Source organism: Arachis duranensis, chromosome 3, assembly GCF_000817695.3.
Source record: "Arachis duranensis cultivar V14167 chromosome 3, aradu.V14167.gnm2.J7QH, whole genome shotgun sequence".
Lineage (NCBI taxonomy): Eukaryota > Viridiplantae > Streptophyta > Magnoliopsida > Fabales > Fabaceae > Arachis > Arachis duranensis.
Genome location: NC_029774.3, coordinates 36,796,478 through 36,822,389, shown reverse-complemented (window position 1 = coordinate 36,822,389; position 25,912 = coordinate 36,796,478). Strand labels below are relative to the sequence as shown.

The following is a 25,912-nucleotide window of genomic DNA, read 5'->3' as shown; positions in this document are numbered from 1 at the left end:
TTGCGTATTGTGCTACCCAAAGAACGCACCCCCAGACCTCTGTTAAACACTATTTTTTCTAATATCTTCGTAAATCTCACGTTCTTCATCAATAATGAAATAAAAAATCCGAAATTGTTAGCATGTCAATTATTTATTATTTTAATTACGATGTTACTAATATTATTTATGGCAGGTTTTGGGTTATCATGATGATGCATCTAGCATATATTGTGAGTTCAAATAGATGAGTTTAGGTCTGACAAAAAAAATGAGGAGCTTAGGATGGATTATCGAAGAGTCAAAGAGGACTTCAGAAGCTTTTCAATTGCACGAATCACGATAAAAGTAAAGAGTGGACGCGTTAGCAGTGGCCGTAAGTGTTTGGGGTGAACAACATGTATTTTTATTTTGAGATTGACATGTGTTGGGAATGTAATCTACTACATATAATGATTACCTATCTAATGAATAAAGTTGAGGATTCTTAAATTTTTTTGGTTTCCGATTTCAAGAAAGTAACATGTTATCATGGCCTTTGATACAGTTTTTGATTTATTTATATTGGTTTTTTATTAAGAAAAAAAAAACAATTTGGAGAAAATGAAAGCAAAGATCTTATTTTCCTGTTCAATTGAGTAGTAGTTGCATCATGTATCCAAATTATGTTAAGAATTGGTTAAAATTACATGAGATACCGACTGTCTAGTATTTTTTGTATGATTTTATATCATAAAATAATAGCCAAACGTTTAAGCTATGATTGGTTGACAATTCTAGAAATAAGTATAATTTTTTTGAACAACAAGAAAGGCCAAAAATGAATGCAAAGTTATATATTACTCTAAAAAAATGAGCCGCGATTTTAATGAAATTAATGCAAGTGAATATAAACAGTTTCACATATTTATTTTTTGTTAAATTCTGATTACCTTTTCGTTAATTAACTATAATAAACTATACAAATATAAAAACATATATTTATATGTTTTTGTTTATATTTTTTATTTTCATTATTAGTTATAAATATAAAGTATTATGTTTTTGTTTTTATGTCGTTGTCATTTTAATACTTTTATATTTTGAGAATGTAATAAATTTTTACGAGTTGAGTATTTGTTTCATATTTTTAAAATATTTCCCTTTTTCTAAATTTAAAAATTTAGTTCTTAATTTACTTGCTGATTCAATCGTATTTATAATCTATATTTTTTTACTAATTTATATTTCGTTACACATATTTTTAAATGTGCCTAAACAAACAATTAAAAAAAGGATCGTTTTTACCATTTTATGTGAGTATGATTTGTTTAAGGTGAATGTGCATTTAGCTTCACGTTTATTTTTGTTGGGCCGGTGGGAGGGGGTGTTAATGGATAAAATGAAGTATAAAATGCTTTCCTCATACTTTTCATAGTGGTGTCAGCAATCTTGGTTTCCCCTGTAATTTTCGAAGATACCTTCACAGTTGCATGTGCTAATGCTCATGGCGACTGAAGCTGGTCGTTTTTCCTTCTATGCTGTTCGAAGAGGACGTGTCCCAGGCATTTACAGGTCATGGGAGGAATGCGAGCATCAGGTGAACAGGTTCCGGAACAATGAACACCGTGGCTTCCATGATCTGTCGGAAGCCTTGGCTTGGCTGCGTAGTGCCGCATCTCTTCTCGCTCGTCGGCCAACACCACATGCTCAACCGGTGAGAAGAAGACCGTCAAGATTGTTAAAAGGTTATTTCTGTTCACTCCCTTCATGTCAGAAAGTTTCTTTCATCCTCATGGCAGCTGACAACTTGGACACTGGAGATGGCTATGGTGGCAGCAACCCTACTAGAGTGACTGGTGAGCACGAACATCATTTATATTATTTTTAATATTCAATATGTATTTTTCTTGAAGCACTCCTGTAAAGGCAGAGTAATGGTGATGTGGTAGATGTGCATTATTCTGAAACAATAACTTGGTTTGGCTCGTGCAGCTACGGATACAGGGACAGACGATCGTTTCGTGTATGTGGAAGACATGGAGTAGATGTTGATGCGAGCATGCTCGTTTTTTCAAATTGGTTCTCCCCTTTTTGTTCCTCAGAAAATTAACACGAACGATGAGCGTGTGCTGTTCAGATTCCCGGTGGTTCTGCCTCACAATAGCAGAGGTATAGATCTTGTGGCTCATAGTCCTTTGTGCTATGAGGAACTTGTTGCTCGTCAAGAAATTTCCTTCACAATGCTTGATAAAATTCTTGGGTCTACCGGTTATCCCATTCATGATTACAACTATCGTATCTTGGAGTGCCTCAACGAACGTTTGAATCAGTCAAGGGCTGACGAAGTAGGTAGATTGACTGAGTGAATTTGTATACTAGAAAAAAAATGAGGAACTTTCTGGACAAGTTGAAATGTTTGGGAAGATGTTAGAGGAATAAGGTGCATGCTGATCATGTAATGCATGTTTCGGATGGAGGTATGCCATGCTTTGGAACTTCTATGTTAGTGTAATTTAGAACTAGTAGTTTGGCTGTATTTGTTAATGTTTCCTTTCGGGCTAGACTACTTGGGTGGCTGGCAAATATCCGATTGAAAATGATATTATTGCTGCTATTTTGCTCATGATTTGTGTAATGACTTAAATGTAATCTAGTCGTTAATGTTATGCCATTTTATTTTGGGGTTAGATACAGGTGTTATTATGACAATTTAAGTTGCTTCTGGACTGCGAGTATCCAACTCGTTGCACAAGTAATAACTAAATGAATGGAACACAAGGCAGTCTCTTAATTTTTCCCTAATAACAATTTCTTCCATGTTAACCAGGGAACTCAGTTTCATGGTGGTACACTAATTCAAAGTTTTTTCTCAAAAGAAATAAGTATTTTCTAATATGCTGCTTCAGCCCCAACATTTTTACGAAACTAAATTATGTTAATGTCTACTTGATCCGTGTATGAATTTAGCTAGAATGACGTTCCATATTTAGCAAACTTAATTTCAGAGGGTGAAAATCATAGTGCCATAAGGTTGTGGTTTTGCTGACTAATTTACAAAAAAACTAACGGACCAAAAATTGATAATGGGGTGGCAATACATGTAGTGGCAAGCTGATGCAAATATAGGTTTTCAGTCGGCCCTGCAAGTTAGGCCTCATGGATGACTTTTGCATCCAATTAATCAGTCTGTAGTTGGAAAGAATGTTTCGGCAAGAACGGGTATTTTGGAAGAAACAGCAGATAATCAATACATCGAAATGTGTGCGAAGCAAAAATCCGAGATTTGAAACCTTCTCTCTCTAAAATGCACCTCTTTTAGTGCTTTTTGCTGTCTAATCCGAAAGTATGCTTCTTTGAGACCGTGAATTTTCTGTAGTACTCCCAAGCCTTTCTTCTCATGAACCTACAACACTTGGGCCTTACATTTACAAGCCCATGACTTCAACTTTTTCAATATGAGGTAAGGCATATCTCCAACATATTGCATCCCGCAATCTCTTTATTTGGCCCATGTGAACTTGGCGTCAATTACGTTGGTGCAATCTTTTCTGCTCTGCGTCGTTGGAGGCAGACATGAAAAACACAGGGAAAGCTACTCTGCTGAATGTTGGGGTCTTCATATGACTTCGAAAGATGACTCCGGTGTGGAAGAGACAAAGCAGATGCTGGCTATGACTGAGGAGGTATTTTCCACATCGGATGATCCTATCATCGACATGTTCAACCAGGTGCATGAGGTGGGTTGCATAAGGATCATTTCCAAATGGATCTCTTTAGTTGATGTTATCTTTCAACTGTGTGTCTATATTTTTTAAGAAATTTATTTTCTTTAGGTTTCCAGATTTTGCTTGGATCTGATGGAGCAACCAGATCTATTGTTGAGACTCATACAGAGGAGATTAAGAAGCTTAAGGGTACAGTTGATGGTCACGGAACCCTACTGGAGATATTGTGGTCAGAATATGCAAAAGGATGAGAAAGGAGTAAACATTTTGCAAAACGTCCCATGCTTTGACCTTCAAATTTCCTCTCAAGTTTTTTGGCCTTGTTGGTCTTCGACCCAAGAATAAAGTATGGAATAATTACTTTTCTGCGTACATCTGCCGCAATCCTCCCATTTGCTAGTTTAATTATGACTCCTTCCTCATATATTACATATTGCTAGTTTGCCTTGAAGTCCTAGTAAATTTCTTCGCCTTTACTATGCTGCTATTTTTTCCAATTGTTCTTTGTTACCATTTTCTTTCAACGACTTCTAATTTCGCTTGATCGAATTCTACAGGGAGGTGCTGATCCCCAATGAACACTGCTAGGGAAACAGACAAGCTTTGTGGACGTTGCAACCGGGAGAGGAAGTTGTGGATGATGTAAAGTTGTTTGAACTAACATTTAGTCGGCTCACTGTTACTTGTCTTAGTCTAATCGTTTGTATTGATAACCTTTGTTTTAACAATTGGAAATACGTCGACTGTGACGCTTCCTGTAGGTGCTGACTCTGCTGGCTACAATGCTGAATGATGAGCGAGCAGATAGGCGCATCTGGTGGCTTTTGACGACATTCGCAGTATGTCGCCTAAACCCCGAATGATGTCGTTTGTCTGCCAATTTTAATTTCACCATGCTAGGCTAGATTTAGTGTTTAAACGGTATTTTAGCAACTGTTTAATAACTACTCCAACTTCTGTTATGTATATTGTAAGCACGAATGCCATAATGGAAACTAACAGATCATATTGATAATGCAGTAAGTGGCCCTGAATCCTGTCGCATTCTACAAGGAGACATTGTCCTTTATTAGGCAACACTACATGGGTCGGGCTGATGATCTGACGAAGGTACACCTCTATATTCCACAGGACAATGGATTTGCAGTTTGATCCATTTATAGATGTCCTTGCCGACTGTTAAACTATTTTTTCCCCAGATCTATGTACCAATGCACTTAAATCGTCATTGGTATCTAATGATCATCGATATCCAGAACGAATCCCTGATTTATCTGGACTCTCTGAAGTCTCAAAATATGCATGACACCAAGATCAATCATATGTATTTTGTGGTAGTTCAATCGCGTGACAATCCCTTGTGTTCTACTTAATAATGATGAGTGTCATTCTTTAAATTTACTATGCCTGAGTATCATGTCCAAGTGGCATTGCAGGCTAGGTACATCCAACAATTGCTACGAGAAGGAAAGTTCTATGACAGGCCAGAAAGCAAACCACCACAAGTCACGGATTTCAAATTTTCAGAGCCTGTGACAGGTCAACAAGCACCAATGTCCAATGATTGTGGCATGTGGGTTGCTCAATGGATGGAGCTGTCACATCTATGGGGATTCTTTGACTTGGAGGTATGCATAAGTGTTCTCTTAACCCTACCGCACGTTGCTTCTTGGTTACTATTACGTATGTGTATGTGATGTTGTGACTTATAAGTAATTTGTGTAATGCAAAATGTTTTGGAAAACCTCAAAACCCATGAATCGTATAGAAGTAACTCAATTTCTAATTTTATTGTTTATAGAGGGTTGACAATGAAACTCGGATGAGATTGGTTGTAGATCTGGTTATCTTGAAGTCGAATCCTAAGAGGGAGGAGGTGTGTCAGAAGGCATGATATTTCTGGGATAACTCAATCAAGAGCTACTTCGACACTGATGGGTGTGACACTAAGGATGGTGGGCTAGAAGATGCAACAACCGACAGCATGAGCAGCCAAAACCTGACCATCTAAGTAACATAGTAGAGGATGTTTATTTTTTTGAACCCTACCTATTGGTGAGGACGAACTTCGTTGTCCTGACGTGTTAATGTGATTCCAAACATTCCTTCTACCATTGCCTGCAACCTTTTGGTATTGTTATTTTGCATACAGTATAGCACTTTTTATTTTGGGCTGCCGCCAATTAAAATAGGTCGTCGTGCTAGAGTGATGGGCTGAACCCGTTAGAAGGGTTCGTAAATTGTATTGGATTTTAAGTTAGTTGCGTTATCTAACATCAATGAAACCTTTTGCACTAAACCCCTTGAAGGATATCTAATTTAGTTAAGCTTTAATTATATTGTTAGTCTTTATAAAGTTATTAAAGTTTTGTATTATCCTTAAACTTTTAGTTATACATGTTACATATTAGAACTATTAAAATTAACTAATTTTCTTTCTAGTTTTCTAGACAATATGTAACTAAAAAATTTAAAATTTTTAATTGTCGATATTTTTTAATTAATAAAAAAGATTTGAATTATCTATAACATTTTTTATCTATACAAAGATCTTGTTATATAATTAAAAATATCATGTAAACCATAATTAAAAAACACATGTAAATAATGAAAAGAACTTATAGTCGAGTTATGTAAAAAATGGAATGACCCTATAAATCATAATTAACATAGTACATGTTATAGAAATTTTAATCAGCCTGAAGGCATAAGCACAATGACCAGGCGGTTGAAGCTGTGAATATTAAAAATGGAATAAACTTATAGTCGAGATATGTTTACCAGTACAATTAGAAAGGATAAAGATATGAAAGGAAATTATAATATTCCAAGTGGAAGACGTCAAAATCAGTGCTTGCGTGCTTGTGGTTCCTAACAAATCCGAAAAGTTTTTATTTCTCTCAACGCGTTAAGTTGCAATGCATTTCCTGGAGATGCAAATTCATAGACCCGAGAGATCCAATATCATCTGATATTTTTTTATCGTTAAAATGCAATCAAAAGTGGGAACAGGTAAATGAAAATAAATTTATAAAATGCATGGATAACAAATAGGTCTGCTGCTGTCCTTGAATCTGCCCTCAACTGCAAAACTATTTCATCCAATATATGGAGGTATAATAACGAGAAAATTTACTTTCCATGCTAACTTGGATGCAGCTGCAGGATTCCGAGCATCATCTGAATTAACAGAATACAAAGCAAGGAAATTTGGGACCCTAATAACCTTGGTAACGTATAAAAAATTCTCCTTCAACAAAGGACACCATGTGGTCAATACTTTCAGCAGCGATCTTGTAACAACCACAATATCTCCAACACCTACGATGAAGAACCTCACATTAATCCAAACTCACCCAAGGTAAATGAAACACAGTAACTACTTCTGCTGAACAATGACCATAACAAAATCAAGTACATTGAGCTAATTTGCATGTTACATAACAATAAAATCCTAATACAAAGAGCGCCATGAAATAGCATCAACAACTTCCCAAACACAATTTTTGCCACAAAGCGTATTCTATGCAAATTTAAAATAAGAATACGAGTAACAATCGAAAGTGAGATTACCAAGCCACAAGTTGATTACCTCTATATTCCAGTCGACGGTGTTACCCACTCTGCCCATGTTCCTGGGTTGGCTTTGCACTGTGCCTATTACATGGTCCCATCCGTCGTAAGCTCTGGCATCCTACTCCCTGCGACAATCGTCTCCCTCTTCTTACCATTTTTCTTGATCAGCGTGCAAGTTAAACTTCGGCAAAACAACCTACATCACAACAAAATTGATATAACATTGCTGATGCAATGAGGTAAAACTATTTAACTAGTGAATAGAGATATTGCAAACAACTGTTTACCTCGAGTTTGCTTAGTGTCGTTTCTTTGGTGGGACACTCTTTATATTTTGTCGAGGTTGAAATTTTTTGTGGCTCAGTGCACCTCCTCTTTGTGTGCCTGGTTTTTCTGCATCTCGTGCACTTCTTTTTTCTACCTTTGTGTCCCCGTGTGCTGGGTGCCCCTTTTGTGCGCATAACGGTTGGATCTCAAACATCACAGGCAGCATTCGAACTCCTATCCATCGTGTCACTGCCGCTGCGTGCTTGTAGATCACAGTATATCTGCCTGATTCCGCTCATGCATTTCTTGTACAGATCGTCGTTTTTAGATCCGACGAACAACATCAACTGCGAAGCAGCATGCAGGGCTCCATGTCTCAACAAGAAACCCCACTCATCAGCTAGTGCCATCTTCTCAGTGTATTCGTTGACTGTCTTCACATCCTTCTTCCATTGTCTCAAAATCAACCGCTCGGGAATTCTTTTTACGTGCTCGTGCTTCATGATAAAAAACATATGCTTGCAAGGAAAACCTTCTTTCTCCCAAAATCTACATCGACAGATCAACCTCATTCTTTTCGGATCGTACAATGCCACCACATTCTGACCGAGGAATCCATACTCCTCAACCATGTACACCATGGTTGTTGAGACTCGTCGTTTGCTTACAAAGTTAACGACCGAGATAGAATCAATATCCTTCTTGACTTGTGTGAATATGACATTCGTGTACACCAATGCAGCAAACTGTTCCATGGGATCAAGACATGTTGTCATAACGGGAACACCATACATTGATCTAAACTGTGCAACCAGCTCATTATTCCGGTACTCCCATACTAGTAGCTCCAGATTCTACACAAGCTCTAGAATAGTGTGCCTAGACGACCAAAATTTTTTTAGATGGGAATTGATGCCCTCACATCGAGATGTCATACGAAACCCAGCGCAAAACTTGCGATGCAAGTACGCATTTGCCCACATCTTCCTCTTTTCATACAGTTGTAACGCCCAATACTTATTGTGTAACCCACACTGTTCAGCAACCTGTGCCCATTCACCCTCAAAATCTTCAACCTCCATGTCGGCATACAACCACTTGGCAAAGACATCACAGAACATCTGCTCGTTGGTGTTCGAGGTCACATTCTTCTGCAAATGCCATGCACACAACCTATGGGTTGCCCGGGGCAACACTTCCCTAACTGCAGCAATCATTGATTCATCCCCGTCGGTCATGACAACAGAGGACATATTCCCACACATGACTTCTAACAGGTTCTCCAACATCCACTTGTATGAACCGATTGTCTCATCTAAAACCAAACCAAAACTAAAAATCGTTGTTTGCTTATGGTTTTTTGAACCTGAGAATATGACAAGGGGTCTGTTGTACTTGTTCTTCTTATACGTCGAATCGAATGCAATGACGTCTCCAAAGTGTTGAAAATCAACCCTACTAGGACCATATGCCCAAAACATATTGCCAACATACTTTCTTCAGTCAAATTGTACTGGGCCATAGACATGGGATCAGCAGCTGCCTTGCCTTCTAAGTAGACTATAGTAGTGTTCATGTCTCCATCAACCACCTTTGCACGCTTCAACCGATCAATATAGTTGTATGCATCTTTCTTGGTAAAACCCAAACAAGAATAACCACCCGCAATCTCAGCCATATACCTCAAGTATCTTAGACGTCGGCAACCCATACGCATGCATTTCATCCATGTGGGCCTTTACGGATCCCGATATCGCTTGGAAACTTCGGATCATGTGAACCATTTCCCTCGGTATCAATTCGTGGTTATGCTCGAGGATTACTTTTCGAACCTTCCAAACCGAGCTACCCTTATCAAGGTATACAGACATCACGGCCTAGCAATTCGTGCGTGTCTCAAGCCTATGGCATCTCTTCCTGTCCAGTCTGTTGTAGTGTTTTCCATCCCTTAGGCCAGCCCTATTACAAAAGAACCTCCTTCTCACTACAATCCCATCTTCATCCTTTTCATAGTCTCCCTTACAGACCCCAAATTTGTTGCATTTCCCTACCCTACAATAAAACTCATATGCACACTCTTCACTTCGAAACACCTTTTTCATTATATCCTCTGCACTCAACCTAGTCACTTCTCCATATTCACGACCATCTTCATCCGACAACAACTCAACCTTTCTTAAGTCATCCTCGTCAACAACGTCGTTGTTTGAAAGGCCTAACTCATTTTCACTTTCATCTGGAGACAAACCGTTTGCCTTGCCCATCCCACCATAGCACTCCATCTATTAAGTTGTAGAAGTTGGTTTTCAAAATAATAACTAATTCTACTATAAAATTACACGCCTTTACCTCTACCAAGTTCCATGCCATCAACCATATATAAACCAAATCAAAGGCTACTAAGGGCTAGATCTCATTATATAACATCACAATTACCAAAAAATGCATCCAACCTATCTCAAACCCAGACATAATAAAACTTTTGACCACACGGACAAGTTATGCATGGAAACAAGAACAATTTAAACAAAAGAAGACCTTCATTCAACAACCTCAACAACCCAATAATAGCCTATCTCAATCTCAAATATCACGACAACAACAAAGTACCAAATTACCAAAGTAATAATTTGAGAACAATAGGTACACACAACAACACCCTAACAAATAAACAACCACAAGACATGAATAGAAAATCCAACAATTAGCAAACTGCAACAATCTTAAAAAAATTAACAACTTAAAACAGCAGCGGCCAACCAACTTAAGAAACTATCAACTTAACAAATTCAAGACCAGAAAATCAATAACTAAATCATCATTCATTCGAAAATTTAAAACACAACATTCGAATAATCATTAATCGAATAATTATTAAACAAGTATAATAGAAAGTAAATGTATAATTTTTTCTACAAACATAGAAACTGAGAATGTATAGTCAAAGATAGCATTCAAAGATCAACTGAAAACAAGAAAACAAGACCATAATACAGCTACATCAAATTTCAATCTGAGTAGGATTAGCAGAATCTGAATAGTACTAGCAGGTTCTAGGCCATCAACCATATATAAACCAAATCAAAGGCTGCTCTGGGCCACATCTCATCAAAAGACATCGCAATTACCAAAATACATCAAAGCTATCTCAAACCCTAACCTAATGAAACTGTAGACCACAAGGACAAGTTATGCATGGAAACAAGAACAATTTAACAAGAATAAGACCTTCATAGAAAAACTCAGCAACCCAGTAATAGCCAACCACAATCTCAAATATCACGATAACAACAATTTACCAAATAAGCAAATTAATAATTTGAGAAGAAAATGGAAACTCAATGATTTCAAACATAACAATAGGTACACACAACAACAATTTAACAAATAAACAACCACAACACCTGAATAGATAATCCGGCAATTGAAATTGCAAAACCATAAAAAATTTTGCAACTTAAAATGGCAGCAGCAAACCAATTTAACACACTATTAACTTAACAAATTCAAGCAAAGGAAATCGGTAACCAAATCATCAATCAATCAAAAATTTTAACCACAACATTCGAATAATAATTAATCAGATACTTATTGAATAGGTATAATAGAAAGTATGTATATTTTTTCCTCCAAACACAGAAACTGAGAATGGTTTGTCAAAGATAGCACTCAAAGATCAATTGAAAAAAAGAAAATAAGATCATAATACAGCTATATTCAAATTTCAATCTGAGTAGGGTTAGTAGAATCTAAAAACAAGATATTCTGAGTGAAGAATGAAAAACACAGAGCGATAATTACAAAAAAAACCCATTACCTACTCTCTGAACAGTTTCAGCAAAGGGGCAGAAGCACGATCGAGAGGGAGACCACGCGACGAGCAGGACAACGGATCGCAGAAGTGCGGCTGGGTAAGATTAATTCATCCACTAGCAGTGAGCACTGACCTCCGAAGGAATACTGTAACCAGACGACGTCGCCGGTATAGGGCCAGGAAGGAGACCCAACCGAGGATGGTTCTTCCGGGAACGCCGACAGGATGGAGAGGCAAGTCCCTGACTGCAACGGATAGCTGCGTCAGCTCTCTACTTCTGGCAGTACCTCTAGGGTTTCTATTTTAATTTTGGGGGAAGGAAGGAGATAACAAAAAATAGAGATGGGGCCTAGAGTTAGGAGGGGAGGCTTCTGTGTTTCACGCCTGCCCGTGATTGCGATGGGCGGGTGCGGTGGGTTGCGCCGGTGAGTCTACAGTTATCGTTTCTTTTGACAGAAGGATATGGGAGAACTGGAGGAAGGGTTAGGACTTGGGAGGAGATGCATTCTGGGTATTCTTCGTGCTTTCTTTCTTTTTCTTTTAGCAGCAAAGTGTTGTCGTTTCATGAGAACCATGCTTCCTGGGGTAAGCAACAGCTGGAAACAGGAAATAGGTTTCACTCACTAAAATGGCAGATCAATTATTTTTTCTATGGGTAGGGTTTATTTTTTCTTTGCCATAGTGGTTTCAGTGACGTTATTCTCTTTGTTGTATTTTGGTTACCATAGTTGCAGTAATTTCTGAATTTCTGGGTATTTACTAGAAAGGCCTATGACAAAAAAAAAAAGTTTTGTCCAAAAACAAAAAAAAAGCGAAGGCTTGGGTTTCTAATCAGCCAAAATTAATTACTCATTATAACATTTTATTATCCAACCTAATTAAGATTCTCTTCACGTTTATTCCCTACTTATACCATTTGTCATAACCACAACTTACCATTAATTATCTACACATGTAGATACTAAATTACTATCTATATCATAAAATTTACTTTATTTTTGTTCTATATTAATTTTTATATTTTAAAAGAATAAAACAATAATAATTTATTCTGGACTTGTAGAATATCAGAGAACTATAAATTTGTCCCATTTAATTTGTGTGATCCGAACAGTTTGATTGAATCGATTTTTATCCAGTATGACCATTTTTTATCGAGGTTGACAAATTTTTACTAATTCACAAATAGAAACAATCTTGGTTTTAAACTGAACTGTAATTTATTGATTTTTTAATTGAACCAATGGATTGGATTCAAGTTTTACAACTATGGATGTTTGTTTTTGTTCTCATAACAAATAATCTATACAAGTATTCTTTTTTATATGATTTTTGAGACCTAAGAATAACTATCTCCATATGTTTAATTTTATACATTATTTTTTTGATATATAATTCTCCATATATATATATATATATAAAGGTAGTCTTGTCTCGTGAATCGTCACAATATATTTATATATCAAAATGAAAACTTTAAAAAAATATAAGTGAAATTATACTTCATATAAAATTAATAATTAAAAATTATTAAATAATTTAATTAAATTTATCAAATTATTTAACAATTTTTAAATCTCAACTTTACTTAACTAAATGTACTATTTTGTATATGGAACATTTACAAAAGAAAAAGACGAAACGCAACTCTATCATCAATTTCAATCTCCAACGGAAGATTGAAGCCAAATTAAAATAGTGTTCGATATTTTAGTTTTAGGTTGAAAGGTGGGGCTACCACCGTCCACCCACTTTCAATATGCGCCCCCCAATAAGGAACCCATTTCTTATTATTATTATTATTATTATTATTATTATTATTATTATTATTATTATCACAATAAAAATGGTCCAAACTCAATTTCTACTAAAAAGATATAATATTTTTGTTATGATACGTACTTATTTTCATTTTAGAAGATAAATTGTGATCTTTTATTTAATTTTTTTTTATTTCATCTATAAAATAAATGATGAGAGATTACACTTTATTCTTTAAAGTGAAATTCAAACTTTAGAGGATCTAAATCCATATATGTGTGCGTGCGTGCATGCGTGCGTGTGTGTGTTTGCTTCGATACGATAATAAATGTATATGTATCTGTACGTTAAAAATGTAGACAAATTAAAACACGATATGTGAATTATATTTTCCACGTCAGTAATCAATTTTTTCTTTTTTAAATATATATCATATCAATACTTTTACTAAACTACCCTTATATTTTAATAAAAATAAAAAAATAATTTTTATTTAATTTAAAAAAACTTAAATATCTTTTTTTAATATTAGATAAAAACTACCCTAATCCTTATAATTTAGTTAAAATTAAATTAACTTTAGTTTTACATTTTTAAATCTAAAACAATTTAAAAATCAAAGTTTAAAACAAAAACATATATGAAAAATCACAAAAGATAAAAAATGATGTTGATCTTGTTTAGGGTTCTGCGCAAAGAAGAAGAAAAAGGAGGTGACTCCATTAGTCCATCTCCTCTTTACTCTTCTTTCTCCGAAGCTTTCTTTGTCTCGTCTCCACTCTGGTCTTTTTGCTCCCAAACTCTGTTCGTCTCGATTTTGGCCAAGAAGAAGACGAAGTTCTGTTTGAATTACCTCCCCTCCACGACCTCCCTGTCGGTTTTCTATTCCTCCACGACCTCCCGTGTATGCGCTCAGCAACCTATGGAAGGAGTTTTTGCTGGTTGCCAGAGCCTCCACCGGCAAGCACCTCGGCCTCTTTTGCTTCAACGAAGACGACGCCGAAGCCCTGCTCCGTCAGGTTTCCACAGTCAACCCTCGCCTGCGTGACTACTCCAAAGCTGTTCCCGTTGCACTCAACAGGTTCCCTAAGTTGCTCCTCTCTCTCTCTCTCTCTCTCTCTCTCTCTCTCTCTCTCAATAATTTGATTCACCTTATGATGTTTTACTGATCCACTTTATTGAATTACTTGGTAATGATTTTTATTGCTTCTTTGAATTGACGTGACGTTTGGCAATGCCCAAGTATGGTTATGATTATATGGACGCTTATATACTTGGATACATGGATATTAGAAATGATTGAACCTATTATTGATTATTGTTTCTGGTCATAATATTTGAGCTATATCTAGAATGACTATGTATGTGTATGTGGATGAGCTTCATCATAAATGAATTTGGGTAATATTTTCTATATTGTCTTTGCTACAAGAAATACTATTATCCCATTGGTCATATTATACTCAAGCTCTATGTTTCAATTCATCAAAATTTATGACAAATTAAGAAACAGGATGCTTTAATTCATCCAGGCTGTTGTTTTCTCCTTATTGCATGCGGCAAGTGAAATTTCCTCGCGAAGAGCAAAGCAACATGCTACCTCCTTTGAACAAAGAGCAATAAGGAGAAAATAGCAGTCTGGATGAATTAAAGCATCCTGTTTCTTAATTTGTCATAAATTTTGATGTATTGAAACATAGAGCTTGAGTAAAATATGACTATTGGAATAGTGGCATTTCTTGTAGCAAAGACAATAGAGGAAACATTACCCAAATTCATTTATGATAAAGCTCATCCACATACACATACATAACCATTCTAGATATAGCTCAAATATTATGATCAGAAACAGTAATTAATAATAGGTTCAATCATCTCTAATATCCATGAATTCAAGTACATAAGCGTCCATATAATCATAACCATACTTGGACATTGCCAAACGTCACGTCAATTCAAAGAAGCAATAAAAATCGTTACCAAGTAATTCAATAAAGTGGATAAGTAAAACATCATAAGGTGAATCAAATTATAGAGAGAGAGAGAGAGAGAGAGAGAGAGAGAGAGAGGAGCAACTTAGTGCAACGAGAATAGCTTTGGAGCCGTCACGCAGGCGAAGGTCGATCGTGGAAACCTAGCGGAGCAGGGCTTGGGCGTCGTCTTCGTTGAAGTAGAAGAGGTCGAGGTGCTTGCCGGTGGAGGCTCTGGCAACCAGCAAGAACTCCTCCCATGGGTTGCTGAGTGCATATACGGGGAGGTCGTGGAGGAATAGAAAATCGACAGGGAGGTCGTGGAGGGGAGGCAATTCGAACAGAGTTTTGTCTTCTTCCTGGCCAAAGTCAAGATGAATAGAGCTTGGGAGAAAAAAACCAGAGTGGAAACGAGACGAAGAAAGCTTCGGAGAAAGAAGAGCAGAGAGGAAATGGACTAATGAAGACACCTCATTTTTCTTCTTCTTTGCCCAGAACCCTAAACAAGATCAACATCATTTTTTATCTTTTTTATTTTTCATATATGTTTTTGTTTTAAACTTTGATTTTTAAATTATTTCAGATTTAAAAATGTAAAACTAAAGTTAATTTAATTTTGACTAAATTATAAGGATTGAGGTAGTTTTTGTCCAATATTAAAAAAAGATATTTTAATTTTTTTGTAAAATTAAATAAAAATATTTTTTATTTTTATTAAAGTATAACGATAGTTTAGTAAAAGTATTGATATGATATATATTTTAAAAAAGAAAAATTGATTTATGACGTGGAAAATATAATCCATGTGTCGTGTTTTAATTTGTCCACGTTTTTATCGTATTGGTACATAAATTTATCATCATATCGAAGCAAATACCATATATATGAGAAGTGCTAGGGGACCACCTGATATGCTAGGGGACCACCAGATTTTATAATTTGTAGCTATCAATAGTACTTTTAATGGTGTGAGATTTCATCTAATGGTGGAAAATTACTCATTTTTCTTTTGCTGGCTAAGTACTGGTCAAATTTTAATAAAAGTATTAGCCACTAAACGTATGTTTCTCGCGCCTCCTTAACAGATTTTTTTAATCAATCAATGCGCGAATATATAACTTTCTTTTTCAAAAGAATTTTGTTTTCTTTCTCGAATTTCGTCTGCGTTTTCTTGCCTTCTCTCTTCAATCTCTGTCTTCTCCTTCACTGTTTACGTAAGTTTCTCTCTCTTTTCTCTTTCTTCGATTTTCTCATTTTTCATTGTTTCTAAAATTAAGCTCTGAAATCATTTTGAAGATAATGGATTATTCAACTTCAGATTGTCAGCTGAACTAGATCAAAGTGAATTTTGAATTTGAATCCAATGAAGTTTCTGAGGTGTAGTTTAGTTCTAGTTAATAATTGAATCTGAATTTGAATCCGTTAGTAGTTTATGATTGTGTAGCTGAATAATACGTGGACTTTGCTTGTGAAATTTGTTATTTATTGTTCTTTATTTGAATTGAATCTAATGTACTAGTTCTGATGACCTTTCTGCATTTTATATCAGATGGTCGAGTGTAAATCAGGAATATTTGGATGTATTTTAGGAAAATTTGGGTGTATTTACGGTTTATGAATTTTCATCTCATTGAGAGTGAATTGTCTTATTCTTTTAGTGTAATTGTTTTAGTTTCTATTTAATGATGATTCATGAATCTGATTTTTGTTATTTTTATGATGGTTTTATAGTTCTATTTGCATTCTATAGTTTATGCTTGTTTTAATATGTTGTATTTTGTGTGTATTTTGCAGCCCCTCTATGGTATTGATGGACAGTTTGTTCCCCACATACAAGCGTTTTTCTCATACAAGTCTTTACAAGTCTTCTCCTCCTTTTATTATTTTGAATCCAATCAAGTGGTTGAGGTGTGGTTCAATTCAGAAGAAAAAAATATAGCATTAGAAAAAATATTTTTCTGTACAAAAATATTATTTGTACACTAAAATCAGCTACTAAAATCAGCCACTAATGTATTTGTGTATAAATACATGTGTGGTTTAATTTATTTTCAATGTATATTTGTATTCCAATATGTATTTTATACTCGTGGCTAATTTTAGTGTACACGTAGCATAACTCATTTCTGTATTTGCAGCAAATTTGGGTGTAAAACGAAGATATTTAGGTGTAACACGAAGATATTTAGGTGTATTTTTATTCTAATAAGTTCTGCATAATTTAGAACTTTTTCTCTTCCTCCTCCTCATTTTCTGCTGCTTCTTTTTTTTCATCATCATCATTGTCTTCTTCTTCTTTTTTCTTATTCGTTTTTTCCTTTTTGTTTTACCTTCTAAAATTTCTTCTTGTTTTACTCTCTCAACAAGAATAAAAATAAAAAATCAAACAAAGCAGAAGAAGAAACACATAATGCTCTAAAATTACTTGGAAAAGGATAAACTTACATTCATTAAACTAAAAGAAAGAAAGAAATAAGGAAAAGAAGAAGAAAAAAATACAGCATTAGAGGAAATATTTTTCTGTACAAATATGCTATTTGTACACTAAAATCAACCACTAAAATCAGCCACCAATGTATTTGTGTATAAATACATGTGTGGTTTAATTTATTTTCAATGTATATTTGTATTCTAGTATATATTTTATACTGGTGGCTGATTTTAGTGTACACGTAACATAACTCATTTCTGTATTTGTAGCAAATTTGGGTATAAAACGAAGATATTTGGATGTAACACGAAGATATTTGGGTGTATTTTAAGGAATTTTGGGTGTATTTTATTCTAATAAGTTTTGCATAATTCAGAACTCTTCTTCTTCCTCCTCCTCATCTTCTACTGGTTTTTCTTCATCATTATCACAATCTTTTTCTTCTTTTTTTTCTTATTCATCTTTTTCTTTTTTTTTTATCTTCTCAAGTTTCTTCTTGTTTTACTCTCTTAACAAGAATAAAAACAAAAAACCAAACAAAGAAAAAGAAGAAACACATAATATTGCAAAACTTATATTCATTTAACTAAAAGAAAGAAAGCAATAAGAAAAAGAAGAAAAAATTGCAGCTTTAGAGGAAACATTTTTCTGTACAAAAATGCTATTTGTACACTAAAATCATCCACCAATGTATTTGTGTATAAATACATGTGTGGTTTAATTTATTTTCAATGTATATTTGTATTCCAGTATGTATTTTATACTGCTGGATAATTTTGGTGGTTGATTTTAGTGTACACATAGCATAACTCATTTCTGTATTTGCAGTAAATTTGGATGTAATACGAAGATATTTGGGTGTAAACGAAGATATTTGAGTGTATTATTATTCTGATAGGTTCTGCATAATTCAGAACTCTTCCTCTTCCTCTTCTTCATCTTCTGCTATTTCTTCTTCTTCATCTTCTTATTTCATATTCTCATAATTCTTTTTGTTAGGAAAAAATCAAATAAAGAAAAAAATACATAATGTAAAATCAAAAGAATAAGGAGGAGAAACACGACAGATGAAGATGAAATAAGTAAAGAAAAAGGAGAAGAAACACAATGAAGAAGGAAAAGAAGAAGGAAGAAGAGGAGAAGGAGAAACATGAAGAAAAACTGACAGTTGTGGTTTTCATTGAGGAAGAAGAAGAGTCGTTGATAATGGTGAAGGAAAACGTGATGCGTGTATTAACGCACTTTTGTGGATGAGCATAACTTTTGTTAGGTTTGGTCCTTCTAAGACTTGTAAGTCAAAAAAACCTATATGTATACCATATATATATATATATATGTTAACATTTTAACTATCATTTCTATGTAAAAAAACATTGACGCAAATAGTAGCCACCTAATAATATTCCAAACCTTTAATTTGATATATGTAGGGAGGAATCAATTCCCTCTGGTCTTGGTCATTGGCACCATGACGACCAGCTTTCCTCCGCTACAAACCGCCGTGGCCATCTCCGGCCTAGTCCACGGCGGAAGCCTAAACCGAAAACCATAACACTGCTCGGCAAAACAATCTCCACCATCCATTCCCTTGATCACGATCTTGGTTATTCCAGGAACAATCTCTACAGCCTCTGCACTCACTCGACAAGAAGAAGAGCCTCTACACTTGCACGACGCAACAAATCGGAGAAACTGCGTGGTTTCGTCAATCGAAACGTCGTCGTCTGAATGGAGAGGGAGTTCAAGAACGCTGGCGAACACGTGCGGAAGTCTCCAAAGCTTCTTGGTATTGTTTGGGTTTGGGTTCGATGAAACGATGGCGTTTTGGGAACGATGGTTGGTTCGTTTCTTTGAAGAAGGGTGCACCTTCATCATTGTGAACATTTCTAGTTATTTAGTTAGTTAATTATTATGAATAAGGCCTTGTTTGGATGTATTGATATGGATAATGAAATGAGAGAAGAATGAAGACTCTGAGTGGTTTAATTTGTTACGACCCACTTTCTAATAAGACTTGAAGAGGAAAGTGGCCGATTTATGTTCGTCGATGGTCGTTTATATATACTTTATATAAAGAGACACCGTGACAATATTCTGTTTGACGAAATTACCCTCTATAAAACAATAATAAAATTATTAAAATTTATTATTTTTTATAATTAATTACCGTAATAGCTTTAAATTATGTATTTAATTTAATAAATCAATAATTAATCCGTTTTGTCGTAAACTTAAGTTTTATTTAATAGTTTGTAAGTAATTAATAATTTAATTTGCTGCAGCATGCATGAAGTAAGATTTAAATTGTTCGATATTTATTTAAATAGGCAAATGAATTAACTAATTTACCAACTCAAATTTGGTTGTGATACTTCTTATATATGATATGCTAATGAAACCATTTATATATATTTAATTGAATTATAGTTTTTTTTTTCAAATTTCAATCATATTGTAGTGATGAGTTATGACAAAATTAAAGTAGAAATTTCATTTATTTTATTTTTTGGTGTATATTATATAGTGTATAAAATAGTAATTATGGATCTCAATTTAAGTAATACAAATTTTAATTACAAAACAATTTAGAGCAATAATGTTAACTGAAAAGAATTTCACATATGAACAGTTGTATAACTAAAATTACATTTATATTTATCTAAATTATGTATAATCCACATAGTTCAACACATGGTAAATAATTTAAAATGCAACTATTCGTGGACTATTTTTAACAATTAACAAGAATACTGTTGATGACTTCCGTCAAAAATAAATAAATAAAAATACCAACTTTAGTTCAAGATAAACATTAAAAAAAACATTAAATTCTCGCTTTTCTTAAGATTAAAATAGTATACATTATTGTATAAAGAAAGTAACGGAAGTAAATAAAATTGACTTACGTGACTTCAATTCGGAACCAAATCTTTTTGAGAGGAATGATTTATGATTTATCATGATCAGAATAAAAGTATGGTGTGTGAAGAATGGCATTGCTTGCTTATGCTTTTCTTTTGTCCGCAGGAATAATCTTGAAAAGGTTTTGAGACCAAATAAAAAGAACAAGAATAATCCGTATTAATTTTGGGTTAAAGGAATTGAATTGAAATGATGTGATGTTGGTGCTAATTAGTTATATTTGTGTTTGTGGTTCGTATAAATTCACCAATATGTGTTGCCTACGCAGCTTAGCTTTAAAACTTAGGATAATTTTATTATTATTCTTTGACACAAAGATAAAAATAAAGTAAAATTAAAAAAATTGAAAGTGATTCCCCATTGGAAATTGAATAGTCAGACTCCACTTTGGGTATGGAATGAAGGCTAGTTGCCATTCAAACCCAAACAACCCTAAATTATATATTAGAAGCTTTATTAACTTGGATTTTATTCAGGTTTAATAATTATTTTGTCCCTATAACTTTATATATATATATTTTTAAATTGAGTGCTTACACTATTTTTAATTTTATAATTAAATATTTTTTGTATCAAAAATATTAAAATTACTAAAATATTTAGTTAAAGATTTAATTAGGTTCTTAATTATAGATATTTTTAATTTGTAACTTTTTGTACTGTTTGTCAAAATTTATCATATGTCTTATCTTATTTATAGTGTAAACGAAATAAGATTGTACGTATTTTGTTTACAATCGTTTACGTTGTAAACAAAATAAGACACAAAATGAGAGACGTGTATATTTTATTTACAGTGTAAACGAAATACGTGCAATTTTATTTCGATTACACTGTAAACAAAATGCGTAACGACAAAATTTCAGCAGCTATAAAGGATGTGTAACCCTTTGTATTCTTCACAAATATTTCACTTCTTCTTCTTTACCCTTTTTCTTCTGAAAAGTAAGCCAAAATGTCTAGTAGTAGTGAACATTTGGTTGTAAGTGTGTATCCCAATTGCCATATGAGAAATAGCAATATTGGGGTGATATTTGAGTGTGGGAATCCCATTTTGTTACGTACCCGGCGAGTAAATTATTTGTCGGAGCTGAAGAGTCTGATATTGAATAGTGTTGTGGTAGCGGGAGAAAAGAGATCAGAAGGTGTGGTATAGGTTGTTAGCCCTGATGGGAAACAGAGTTTTTCGGTTTCATCTATTTTGGCTCCATGGCGACGAGCATGTGCGCCTGATATTTGACATCCATGGAAAAATCATGGTGGAACAAGTGATGGAGTTTTTTGCGGAGATTGGTTATGTCGGTGGTGGAATGGCGGTGGATTTGGCCAGTCGGACTTTGTGTAGGATGACCCACTTTTCGCACCACCACCGCTACACGTTACTAGTCCAGTGAAAGACATGGATGTTGACGGTGAGGATTTGAATCAAGTGAGGGTTTGAAAAATGTTGGAAGTGTTCTTCCTTACCTATGGCTGTTTCAGTGTTCCCAGCATGCAAATGGAGGAATAAAATGAGCTGAACTCATTTTATTAAGTAAGTGGATCGGGTCCAGTTTGGGCCCGGTTTGATCGGTTTGTTTGGCCTAATCTTGAGCCAATTTCTTTAAAATTGGTGTCAAAATTCATATTTTAATTTTCTCTATCATATTAAACCATAAAAATCACATTTCTAATTTTCTTGATTAATAACTAATTTATTCGCTAATTATTTACTAATCTCGCTAGTTTTACAACATTGATAATGCATATGAGTTTTATCGGAGGTTTAGAAAGCTGAATGGATTTGGGGTGCGAAAAGGTGACTCCAGAAAAGTCTGTGAGGAGAATTTGGTTAGGTATAGTTTTTTTGTAACAAGGAAGGCTTGAGGGAACGTAACCACTACGATATGGTTGACAGAATGAGGGTACACAAACCGGAGACAAGAACTAACTGCAAGGCAATGTTATCAGCTTTTTTAGAAAAAAATTATAAGTATTGGAAGGTTAGAAAGTTAATTACCGAACATAACCACGAGCTGACACCGGCAGGAATTGTGCACTTGACTGCCAATTATCGTGGGTTAACAAAAGTAGCAAAAAGTCAGATAGTTGGGATGCAAGAACATGGTATTGCAACGTCTACGATTGTAGGGTACATGGCTGGTATGGTCGGTGGTGATTCGTTGTTGGGGTTCCTGAACAAGGATGTCTACAACTATGCTGACAAACAGCGGCGTATTAAAACTGATGGTGATGCAAATTCTGCATTAGTGTATCTAGAGGGAAAAGCCGAATCAGACCCCATGACAATCGCAAAATATAATGTGACTAGTGATAATAGGCTAGCGAATCTGATTTGGGCGGACGGATCTAGCAGAGTCAGTTACCAATACTTTGGTGATGTATTGGCGTTTGATTCAACCTACAAGAAAAACAAATACAAGAGACCGGTTGTGATTTTTTCTGGATCAAACAATCATAAGCAGACCACAATATTCGGGTTCGGGTTGTTGCTTGATGAAAGTGTGGCATCCTATCGGTGGATGCTGGAGAATTTGATAGAGATCATGTGTAGTAAGAAGCCGTCTGTAGTGGTGCTGACGGCGACAAAGCTATGGTAAACGCAGTTTCTGAAGTCCTCTCCGAGTCGACGCATTGTTTGTGTGCATGGCATGTGGAGAAAAACGTCACATCAACTGTAAAGGATGCATATTTACGTGAGCTGTTCAGAAGATAGTTGTACGCGGAGATGGCGATAGCGGACTTTGAATCGGAACGGGAGTAGGCCACCTACGAGTATGGCCTACGTGAGAAGCAATGGTCATGCCAGATGTATGATAAAAAAGAGATACGGGCAAGTCCTTATCTGCGTGACAAGTTCTGTGCGGGATATCGAACGATATCCTGGTGTGAAGGCATTAACGTATATGTGAACAAGTTTTCGAAGTCTACCCACACAATTTTCGAGTTGGAGCAAAGTTTAGAGATGGTTGCCCATGAGTATCGGAATAAGAAGATGCTACTCCAGTTTCAATCTATCAACTCGGTCCGGTTATGACAACATGCTTGAGAAGTATTAAATGTCATGCCACTTTGGTATACACCAGAGAAGGAGGATCATGAATACAATGGTATACACACTGGAGGAGTACGAGGAACCTGATGTACACATAATGTCGTCCTTCAGTCGGTCAAACGGGAAGTTAAGTTGCAAATGTAATTTCTGGAAGAAGCATGGATATCCATGTAAGCACATGTTCTTTTTATGAAGGCACAGCACCTAAGGGAGATACTCGACAAGCTCATTCTGCCATAGTTATCAAACTCGGATCGGACTGGCCGATTTGACCGAAAAACTGATGAACCAAACTCTAAACCGGCCCGAATTAATAGTTTAACCAGATAAGCATACGAACCGGTCAAACCTGGAAAACCCGATCAAACTCGGTTGAAATCGAGGATTGAACCGGACCGATTGATCCGCTGATGTCAGCACACAACCCGATGATGTTAGCACGCGCATCATTCAAATTTAAAAAATTTGGAGTATATGCTAGTGTTGGGGTTCAAACTTGAATCATTCAAGTTATAAAGGAAGCTTGCCACCACTAAGACAAGCTCACTTTTTGTATTATATTTTATCTTTTTATGAATATTAACTATTAGACATATCCTAATTAATAACTTATGTATTAATTCTTTTAGTCATGCAAATTTAAGATATTTTTTATCTTTTTATTCTAACGAATAGTGTTTATATTAATTTAATTTATTTTTATTTTATATTTACTCTTTCTTAAATTAATTATTTTCTAATTATATCATTATTAAAATAAAAATTAAACTTTGTTAAATATCTATAAATTAAAAAACGATAATCAAAATGTTTTTATTAATCATGACATATTTTTGTTATTGATAATTATATGACATCTATTAATATTAATATTTTTCAACATATATTTGAATAATGTAATAGATACTAATTAATTAAAGAATTAAAAAATAAGTTAATTTGATATAAAAAAATAAATTTTATATAATTATTTAATTATGACCGGGTCAACTAGTTGAAGCTGTGACCCACCGGTTGAACCAGTGACCCAATGACCCAATAACTTGGCCAGGTCGATTGCCGGTTCGATTCTTATAACTATGCATTCTGCGGAGGTGGAGAATTGATGCAAAGTCCCCTGAGCAATACATAGAAAATTGGGAAGACGTTAGCAAGCGTGGTGTCATCCTCCGTCATGGGACACTCCATTACGCATCGCAATGGATGTTTTTCTTGGGGGCACAAAGGTTGTCCATGTTCCAAAAGGCAATATATAGAATTGAATCCTTATGTAAAGACCTCGAGTTGGATTACAGGGCATTTCATGATGGCGTTCGGCAGAGCGAAGAACATGCAGGTGAAGGAAATCTCGTGGTTAGGGATCCAGTTGTTGCTAAGTCAAAGTGGCCCCAAAACTTGGAAAAAAGAAAGCACTTGGTAAACAGAGGCGCTGCACTTGCTGCAAGGGGACGGGACACACAAAGAGAAACTGCCCAGACAAGGGTGAACAACGTCAACAGTAGGACTTACGTGATGATGCATTTGAGGGGGATGATTTATACATGCCTAACCGGGTTAACTTTTATCTTTGTATGTTTTATTAAACTACTTCTCTACCTGCAACATACTTATTTTAACTAAGATTCTTTTGTCACAGGATGATGAATGCGTGGGGGTAAACGACACCGGCTTAATGTCCAACGATGATTAGGAGTCGATAGTGGGTGATAACCTATTTGTCGATCCCGGGAGCAAAGCGAATGCCGACTAGTTTGAGAAAAGGCGAGTTAATTTCGATGGTGAAGGTATGATTTAAGTACTAATAAGCAGTTAATAGTATATAAGCACTTAATGGCATGCTGCAACAAGAGTGTACTGGTCGTTACTTGAATTAATGTTGGACTAATAAGTAGTAGAGTATAAAATCACCTAAGGGAATGTTGCAAATAGAGTGTGATAAAGGTTGGTTGCATTAATGTTGGACTAATAACTAGTATATTATAACATCAGTTACAGTTATCTTGTAAATATAGTGCACTAATTGCAAGTTGAATTAATTTTGGTCAATTGTATGTAGTAGGGTAGGAGATTAGTTAAGTTAGCCGTATGTATTCAATTCATTATAACTCGTCAATGTTTCTAAAACTAGATGAGGGTTGTTAACTCTGTCGATTTAACAGGAAATCTGATTTCTTTTGTTGCAGTAGTGATTGGTCTTGCATGGACGCAAGCTTGGTAAAGTTGTAAGGCCAAGACCATAGCCGAGCAACATATCATATTCGTTATTTTGGTTAGGGGAGGATGTGAAGTCCTGTGGTGTATTCAATTTCATATAGTTCGATTTTGTTGCCGGTTGTTTCGAAAGTGATCCTGGATTAATCAATTTGTATATGGGCACATCAAAAGCCAAAAGCCTGTTGTTAATGCTTTATTAGATTTGATAAGTTCTTG

At 35.1% G+C, this 25,912-nt stretch overlaps 2 protein-coding genes across 2 annotated transcripts; both read right to left on the bottom strand.

Annotated features, from left to right (window-relative positions):
- Positions 1 to 7,735: 7,735 nt before the first annotated feature.
- On the bottom strand, positions 7,736 to 9,207 carry LOC110278527 (protein FAR-RED ELONGATED HYPOCOTYL 3-like). Its single transcript, XM_021136788.1, has 3 exons — positions 9,024 to 9,207; positions 8,452 to 8,844; positions 7,736 to 8,367 (listed from the first exon to the last, which is right to left on the bottom strand). The coding sequence occupies exons 1-3, from the start codon at positions 9,205 to 9,207 to the stop codon at positions 7,736 to 7,738; spliced, it is 1,209 nt and encodes a 402-aa protein (XP_020992447.1).
- A 9,735-nt stretch (positions 9,208 to 18,942) lies between these two features.
- Positions 18,943 to 19,380, bottom strand: LOC110278526 (uncharacterized). Its single transcript, XM_021136787.1, has one exon. It carries the CDS (start codon positions 19,378 to 19,380, stop codon positions 18,943 to 18,945), a length of 438 nt encoding a protein of 145 aa, XP_020992446.1.
- Positions 19,381 to 25,912: the final 6,532 nt, after the last annotated feature.